The 9,514-nt window shown below is 40.3% G+C and overlaps 1 protein-coding gene across 3 annotated transcripts in view; it reads left to right on the forward strand.

The window, feature by feature from the left end:
* GLP1R (glucagon like peptide 1 receptor) overlaps positions 1-9,239 on the forward strand; it is a 104,552-nt gene extending 95,313 nt beyond the window's left edge. For all 3 annotated transcript variants that reach the window (XM_081000235.1, XM_081000236.1, XM_081000237.1), the window contains 3 exons: positions 759-897; positions 2,587-2,628; positions 5,717-9,239. In XM_081000235.1, coding sequence (XP_080856361.1) covers positions 759-897; positions 2,587-2,628; positions 5,717-5,884 — 349 coding nt within the window. In that variant the 3' untranslated portion in view covers positions 5,885-9,239. The remainder of the gene's footprint in view (positions 1-758; positions 898-2,586; positions 2,629-5,716) is intronic.
* The last annotated feature ends 275 nt before the right edge of the window (positions 9,240-9,514 follow it).

The raw sequence follows: 9,514 nt of genomic DNA on the forward strand, positions 1-9,514 counted from the left end.
TAAATATATATTCTTACTGCATCACAGTAGTTCTCTTAATTTTCTCAAAGTTAGTTATCAACTTCAAATGGTGATTTGAAGATGTCACACATTATAGAATACTAATACAAATCCTTCAGCAGGACTTTTGCCTAATGATTGCCAAGAACTTGATGGCCTCTGTGAGAATATTTTGTAGTAGCTAGAGTGCATTTGATCTCCAAAAGCCACGCAGCACATGGTGATCCCACAGAGGGGAGGCAATTCTGGAGCCTAGTACAGATGGTATAGTCTGGGGTGAAATGTATTGCTCTCTATGCTTCGTCATTTATTGTTTTTATGCTACTACCTCTACATTTTTAATATTCTGTTATTGTACCAATAATTAATTAATAGGAATAGTTCAATCCAGGTGAGCAAGTACTCACCATTTACAAATGGGGGAAAACTGACACTCAAGAATGCCCAAGTTTGTGAACAAGAAATATAATGGTGCTTGAGAGAGGAACATAGGGGATTTGAAAGAAGGTGATAAATGGTACACATGAAACTGAAAAGGACATCGGGAAAGTAAAAGTCTACAAACATATGAATTACTCAATATAAGCTGCATCTATTTATTATTTGAGCATTAGAATATTAAAAGTGTAATTTGCTTAAGATAACCCAAACAAGTACATGTTTGAGCTGGGACCAGTTCATAAGGGTCTTCCAAAGACTTTGTTTTCTGTTCTGATACTGCCCTTTTGCTAAAGTTTCCTTTGCTTTCTATTCTCTAGATTGGCCAAATCTACGCTGACTCTGATTCCACTGTTGGGGACCCACGAGATTGTATTTGCTTACATTACTGATGAGCATGCCCAAGGAACATTGCGCTTTGTGAAGCTCCTTTTTGAACTCTCCTCCTCTTCCTTTCAGGTAGTACCCAGCAATTGTGTGTTCAGAGCAACATTTATCACCAGTGCTTCAAGCAAAACAGACCAGTTTCGAAAATAAAATGATGCACAATTATAAAAATCAATTGAGCACCCTGCATTTAGAACCCTTCTCAATGCAGATGCATCAATTAATACTTAGCAGAATAACTGGGAAAGAGATCTAGGGCATCAGATCCGAACCGCCATCTGGAATTGGATATGGCCAAATATTTTCCAATGAATAATCAACACAAATTTAAATGAAAGCTTTTATAAGTTCATTTTTCATTGGCACTCAGTGCCTGTAAGGCTTAATTGTATTTACGCCGCAGCATGCTGAAGATGCAAAGAAACAAATACAAACATAGGCTATATTTTTTTCGTCTTCCTTAAAATTAGAACTTTTTGGACAAGTATTTAAAAAGAAATTGAAATAATAATGGGGCTATTTTTATGAAATTCATTGGTTGTAAAAAAAAAAAGGTAAAGGACCCCTGACAGTTAAGTCCAGTTGCGGATGACTCTAGGGTTGCGGCGCTCATCTCACTTTACAGGCTGAGGGAGCCAATGTTTGTCCACAGACAGTTTTTCTGGGTCATGTGGCCAGCATGACTAAGCCGCTTCTGGTACAACAGAACACTGAAACCAGAGCAGCGCACGGAATTGCCATTTACCTTCCCGCCAGAGCAGTACCTATTTATCTACTTGCACTTTTTTAGCATGCTTTATTATTTGTCTAATGTGAAGACTTAGTTAGATGGCTGCCCTGGGTTGCTTCTCAGCCAGCACAGTGCTGTTGGGACAACAGGCAATTGAAGAGGGTGGTAACCCAACCTAGTGTTTTGAACTACAACTCTTTGCTCGCTGGGGCTACTGGGAGCCTGATACAGTAGGCTGTTCTTTTGTTTTTATCACATTTCCATCAGAGCATTAGAAAGGTTTTTGCTTCCTCCCACAACAGTCGCCAAACAAGGAAGTCGGGGGACATGAGCCTCACAGAAGTACCAAGCACTGGCGCTGATTTTTGCAGTATGGTAAATGAACTATCATCCCTGAGCCTGCTAATCTATTTGAACTAGCAGTGATCAGCATGAAGATGTCCATCTGCATAAGAGGTGTCACTGGTGCTATCACTCACAAATCTGGATTTTAATTGTGAAAGTCCTGATTGCCCATCTATTTGCTGTATCTGCTGCTTTTTTATGCTGAAACAGTCACTGTTCTGTTGCATCTGTTTATGTATTTATTATTACATGTATATCCTTCTCTTCCTCTGTGGAGCACAAGGTTCTCCCCTTCCCAAGTTATCACCACAACAACCTAAGGTCACCTAGTGAGGATCATGGCTGAGCAGGGATTTGAACCCAGGTCTCCCAGGTCAGAGTCCAACACTAACCAATACAACACACTGACTCCTCCATCACTTTTATGGAGAAAAAGGCACATTGTTAAATTGCAAATAAATTGAATTTAAGTGCCACATTATAGGAGCTGCTTCTTCAAGTCCTGAGTCAGCAGGGTATTACTCAGATTATAGGGATGAAGTCTTTTGCATTCTTTTCTCAAGATGTACTTGTAGCAGGATTAGATATAGTTTCCTCTCCTAGCTAGTTTGGCTAATGAAGTTTAATGCAAGAATGAGTATGAATTATCTAACTTATATTTGTTGTTGTACTGATTTTTCCCCCAGGGTCTTCTGGTTGCAATTCTCTACTGTTTTAACAACAGTGAGGTAAGAGGCATGTATTTTGCAGTATTACCTTCCATACAAAAAGAGAGAGAGAGAGAGAAAAGAATGTTTTCAAGTAATTTAGTTGACAGAAAACTAAAGCATTCAGATAGCGGTTCTCTACGAATATATCAAAGTAGCAGTATGGAGAATTAGAAAGTCATTGTATTAATTTCTGAGTAAATAAAGAGGTAGGTTATAATAAAGCCCTGATATGTTGAGAGTTGTAGTTGAAGACCTCTATAGTCCTTGATCTTGGTACAAGAATAGTTGTATGATGACATCCCTTTGCTTGTTAACTTGAATTGTGTATCAGGATTGGAGGAATTTTTGTTGTACAGCCTTATTATCTTGTTGCCAAATTGGATTTTGTTGACCCTGCCAGAATACAATTTAGAAGGATTACATTACTTGAATGAAAACAAGGACTCTGAAAAGCTTAAACACTTGAATAGTTTGGTCACCATTTTATAAGCCTCTTCCCCCTTCTCTTCTGTGTGTGCAGATCTGTCTCCCCCCTCATTACGTTCCCAATTTTCTCCTCCTCACTCTTGAATTCTCCCCTCACCCCTTTGCTTTCTCACACACATTTCTTTCCACAACCCTATACTTCCTTATGTGTTGCTGCTGCTTTCTTTTTCTTTGTTCCCTCCTGCCCTCACCAGTGGGGGGAAAAAGATAGGGTTTTCCCCCCTAGTGTTTTTGTGTTTGGTTTCCTTTAAATAGCTTCCCTCCCTATTTTAGAGATAACACAGTAATTTAAAATTAGCTAAACTAAAAAATAACAGTTGTAACAATATGTTAAAGATAAGTAAAAATTTGTCAGTTTTAGACCCCTAAGTAGTAGCAGTTGCCAGGACATTACCCCATTTGCTTCTACGTAGTTCCATCCTTATTTCAGACATCATGATACATTGGCATATCACAATGTTTAGCTGGTATCACGATGTTGAAAACGACATCACCCAGCCCTAGTAGGCAATAATCTGGGTTGGTTTCTCTGTTTTGTGTGAAATTTTGATCAGAACAGAGCGATATCTTCAAGGCAGTGTTGTAGAACTTGCATGTCTTCGCAGTGGACGCCAGATCCCTGTGCCTGAGGGGTCTCTCAGAAACTTCATTTTAGGGACTGGCCACCTGTCAGATTTAGCCCACCAGGGTTGTGGAGATTAAGATCTGGACCACCTGCTTTAATATGTGCCACAGGATACTTTGCTGTTGCTTTCTGCAACAGGCTAATTTGACTAGCCTTTGGAAAAGATCATAAACAGTAAGAGACCTCATAATGGATTTTTTTTCTCTTAACAGTAATATCTACAGTACAAGAGCTACCTCTTGTACTGTGATGAATTAGCTGGCTTATGCTTGCACAATTATCCATTTACAAGAGGGACATAGTATTTCCTTATTAAGTATCCTCTATTTTTGTGCAAAAAGCTAATTCTAGCTGATGTGATAAGTGGCTTTTGCTGCTGCTTCTAATTTTGCTGCTACCGTGATGGATCAAATCTTAGTGTACACATTGTGCAGCTCTGAATAAAAAATTAACTATTTAAATCCGCAGTTCCCACCTGTGCACCCTTTTTACTCTTGTAACTGGACCCCGAACATTTTGCTTAACAGATGATTAGTGCAGATCCATGTTCAAAGATGGAACCTGAAGTTACTCAGTTGGTAGAGCATGAGACTCTTCACCTCAGGGTCATTGGTTTGGGCACCACGTTGGGCAAAAGATTCCTGCTTTGCAGGCAGTTGAATTAGATGACCCTCATAGTCCCTTCCAACTCTACGATTCTATTGCATTCCATTTGGATCTATAGTTCTAGTTTAAGATAAGTACTGTAAGGCCTAGTGATGAGCTGTCCTTAATCAGTACAGTTTTGGAGCTTTCAGTTCATAGGTACTTGAGAAAGTGGCTTATGGGGCAGCCAAGGAAGCTCCTGGGGGCTGGGGGAGAAACCAGAGAGTAGTACATCATCGACACCCTTGTCCAAGCTTACAGGCTTATTTGTGGCCATGACAACCAAACTATGCACATTATGGGGTGGGGGGGAATGCTACAGAACTGGATCTCTAATAGCTTTTAAAAAAAATAAAATTGCTTTATACAAGTGCTATTTCCCCCTTACCAATAGCCTAAGAACAGATATCTCTAATAGATTTGAACATGTTGTACCAACTTTGCTGCCTGCTTATGTGCTAAGTTTCTTTCACATGTCACTAGACTTGGTCTTGCAGTGACAATTGGATTTAAACGCTACTTTCCCCCATTAATTTTTTTTAGGAAATGAGAAAACGAGATGGGGTGAGCCTACTTTTGCGGCTTTTCCAATTTGTATCCACACCCAATCATAGTGACTCTCCTTTCACTTACAGTGTGTGTGTGTGTGTGTGTGTGTGCGCGCGTTCTTAGCACTCCAATCCTCCCCTTTTTTTGTTGCTGTGGATCTCAAAGTCCGCATAACGGCATTTGCCAGGTGATTGCCCCCTCAGTCCAGTCCTATGCATCTTTACCCAGCAGTAAGTCCCTCTCACTTCAAGGACACTCCCAAGTAACAGCACAATCCTAGCCATGTCTATTCAGAAGTATGTCAGTGTGGTTCAACAGGGGTAGGATTAAAGCTTGTGCATGCCTAGAATTTCAGTCTTATGCAAGTTTTTAAAACTGTTGAATTAACATTCTATAAATTGTGGTCTTTAGCTCTATCTATATGCAGAAATACACTTGTTGACAGTCACAGTGAGTATCTTGGATTCTCAAAATGGCGTTGAAGCAGGAAATTCAGACTAGTTTGAACCATGTGCCCTCTTAACTTTAGATCAACGGGTTGCTGCAAGGAGTTCAGTTAAGGCATACATCTATTTATAGACGAAGGAGAGAGTGCTATTATTTTTGGTTATGAAACTACCTATGAAGGACTGATTAAGTAATTACAGAAATTATCTGAAACAATAACAAGGGAGCTTTAGAACCTTGCCAGTGTTTAATTATATGGGATATTTCATCTTTTCTTAGTGCTACAATAGAAGTGGCTCAAAACTGGATTATTCCCCTTTCACTCTCTCTTGCCTTTTTGTTTCCTTACGCAAGGTTCGGACAGAATTTCAGAAAAGCTGGGAGCGCTGGCGACTAGAGCACTTTTATGTCCGCAGAGACAGCAACATGAAGCCTCTCAAGTACCCAGCCAACAGTATAAGCAGCGGAGGTACCCTGGGGAGCACAGTCTATGCTGCCACTTTCCAGGCTACATTCAGCTAAGATTTCTGTGGAGGCTAGTGCAGAGGAGTCTAACCAACTAACATGAACTGTAGGAGGTACAATCAAATCCCCTTGAATATCCAGCCAGCCAGATTGCATGAGGCCTTTGGAAGACTTGAACCTCCCTCGTTCATGGCTGCAGGCAGCTGGACAAGCTTTCAAAATAAAGCGGCCACCTAATAAAATCAATACATTTGAGGGGAGGACATGCTCTTTAAAGTAAGCTTAAAGCATTTCTTCTCAATATCAGAGGCCTCCAGGTGCCCAAAGCCTATAAACACTGTGTTGATGCTGTCACAAAGCGTAAAGGTAATCATTTATTAGCATGGGTAGACAGGTTGACAGCTTTACTGATTAAATTACAAGGATGCAGCTGATCATTACAAACAAGAAAAAACTCCCATTGGGAAAAAGGGGAGATTAAACTTTTGCATGGTTACAAAGAAACAGTCACCATAATCTGTAGAAGCATTTCAAGCCTTTCCAAGTGGTAGCTTTCTTAAACACCCAATATGCAGTCATTTGACTTGGGTGTTCCAGGCATTTCCACAGATTTGACTTTTGTGTCCCCCTCTAATCACACTGCAAGAATAGTATATTCACTGCAGTTTTGAATGTCACATGTGGTGTTGTGGACACCTAATGGCCAGTGCCAGTGACGTTATTTGCAATGAACGGTTATTCATCTCTTCACCCCTATGGCACAGTAAGACGTAGTTTACTTTTTGTTGCGTGAGGTGTTCTCTGTTTTATGGTAATGTGTACAATTAAAAATGGGAAAGATTATTTAACAAATAACCATTTTACACCCTTATGCTTTCACATACCACTTTTTTAAAAAATAGTGCATGCTGTACATTTCTTCTCTGCAGCATTGGATTCTATCCCTCATTTTTGTAAAAAAACAGCAGCATAGTAAACCTGATAAACAGGCAATTTCTATGTGGCAGAGCAATCCTCTACTGACCCCAGCAGGACTATTCTACTCATCCACTGCTTGGGGACAGCATGTAGTACTGGTGACTGGATCCACCTACTATTTCATCATTTGAAAAGGCTTGAATTGTTCTTGTGCCATTCAGATAAATTTTTGCTGGTACGTCCATGATTGAAGTATATGAATACTGGATATTTGATGTTGCCTTCGGTTGCGTGCTCTCAAACATGTTAAAGAGTAATTTCTCTCTCGGAGAAACTTAAATCTATGTGCAGATGATGGTTCTTTTCCAGGTGATGAATGCACACCCTTTCTGCTGTCATTGGTGGGGGTTTTTAAAATGCCCAGTCTTACCACTCTCATAGCCCTTTACTGCTTCAGAAGGCTGCACAAATATTACTATGAACCAAAGTAATTAGTGGCTTTCTGGAATTGAGTATTTGACAGGGAACAACTTATTATTCTCTGCCCCCTGTAGGTATAGAAGCGGATAAACAGGAACATGGAGAAAATAATACCCTTTATAACATCTATGGAGACACAAATGTAGAATTTAGTATTTTAGAACTTTAATCATTTGTTCACAGGAGTCCTGAACTTTAGCATAGGTTTTTCTATGCCTTGCTCTTTTTCTTTTCTTTTCAAGTGTCTTATAGCTACAGGGCTCTTTTATGCTAGATGTTGAAAACAAAAACAAGCTGATTCAGGAGCTGTATTTTCAGCACTTTGGCCAGCTCACTCTTCTTTGCTGCAGCCAGCCAGATTTCTTGCTTGTCAATAAGCCTTTAGAATCTTAAAAATTATGTAGACTGCTCAGCAGGAATGAATTAAAAATATATAAATCCAATTTGCCTTTTCAGTAAATCCAATTCAAGTTGCCAGTCATTCCTAGAACGTTTGATTGCATACAGAGAAACTCTGGTTCCAGAGATCATCATATATTAATTACCTTATTGGTAGTAATGGTGTGCACTGCAGCACCGAGTTGAAGTACATTTGAAACTTGTCATCTCCTCTAAAAACATATTGCATGATACTATTGTGGCCATTCTGGACTGGACCTTGGATTTACCAGAATCTGAAAGGTTCTGCTGTGGGCCCAGGAGACTGTCCCTGTGTTGTGAAGAGCATGCATAGAAATCCCTATGGCTGTGTACTGTGATGGCATAATTGGGGCTTGCAAGCTGCATCCGTATATACTGTGTGCACCTAACAGTAGAGAAACCTTCACCAACGTGGTAATCCAGGGCAATCAGGGTGGTAGCTTCCAGATGTTGTGGACTCCACCTTCCGGCAGCCTCAGCCAGCATACAAATGGTTGGGGGGGAAATGCAATTGTAGCCCAACAACTTCTAAGAGCAGCACATTGGCTGCCCCTGCTCTAAGCCATGCTGGAGTGATGCTTTTATACTGTTACACTAGCATATTAGGATTCTGTAGCCAGAAGTGAGCTACAACGTATTAGTTTCTTGAGAACCTGAGGCTACCAAAATCCACTGGACTCAAGTAGGTTTGCTAGCATAATTCAGTGATGTGGGATGCTCAATGATCTGGAATACTAAACCCTTTTAAGGAGTTGAAGCGGCTGGTTTTGAAAGACACAGCACATCAGACACAGCAACTGTAGCTGCCACAAATTTAAAATTGTCTATAGAGCCGGTCATATAGACTGTCTCCACTGGCCTCCTTCAAGCCACTTCCCTGGTTTTAAAAGCTGACAACTGCAAGCTTTTCCCCATTATACTTTTCACAATTCACTCCAACACAATCCCTATAGGTGGGAAATAGTTGTGCTACAGATGCCTATTTACAGGCAAGCATGGTTGAGATCTGTGAATGCTTCTTGTGCAGTTATTACTAGAGATTGTTTTGAAAATGGGACTTCAGAAGATTAGCAGTGTCTAAGCCACGCCTGTAGAGTTCCCAGGGCCAACTAGAGTCCAGGAAGGTTGCATCTCACCCCACTGGCTGAGGTCCCCACCCCTGATTTACACAAAGGAAGGGGGAGCATGTGGAAGGGAGACAAGCTCAGTGTTATATGAGAGGAGAGCAGACACATGAGTGACATGCTCCACCATGTTTAATTTGCCCTTTAGTCAACATTGGAATTCCTGTAGCATAATAGATCTTGTCATATGGGAAACAACATCACATGCTTCACCGAACAGCAAGAAAAAAGGCAGTAGGCAAGGTTACTGAATGATGTGTCCCAGGAGACATTTTCTAAATTTTAGTAAATTTTGTCTTGGTGTGTAAATTGAACCTTCTCTTATTTATCTTTCATTTTCACCAAAATTCTAGGCTAGGCAGCAGTTTAAATTCATGGCTTTTAAAAACTTTGACTAACTGTTCCCTTGTTCTTAAAATCACTTTGTGTTTCCCTTAATTTTTAACCTCTCCTCTTTTGAAGGCCTTTTTTGAAAAATAAATAATAAAATTCAATTAAACATGGGCCCCCACCTTATTTTGGTCTTGCCCCAGACCTATCTTGGCAGGTTATGGAAACCATACTGACCATGGAAGGAGATGGGTAGAGCCCACCCAAATCTCAAAGAGCCCTTTTGCAACTGGCAAGATGTTTTCCAGTTTACTCTAACCAAGGAAACAATTGCTGCCAAAAAAACCACCCATACACAATCCTCTCTTACTACTGATTATGTAGTGTTGGTGTTGTTAAATTTGTTTGTTCTATT

The sequence above is a fragment of the Podarcis pityusensis genome (genome assembly GCF_964106645.2).
Source record: "Podarcis pityusensis genome assembly, chromosome: 3".
Taxonomy (NCBI): Eukaryota; Metazoa; Chordata; class Lepidosauria; order Squamata; family Lacertidae; genus Podarcis; species Podarcis pityusensis.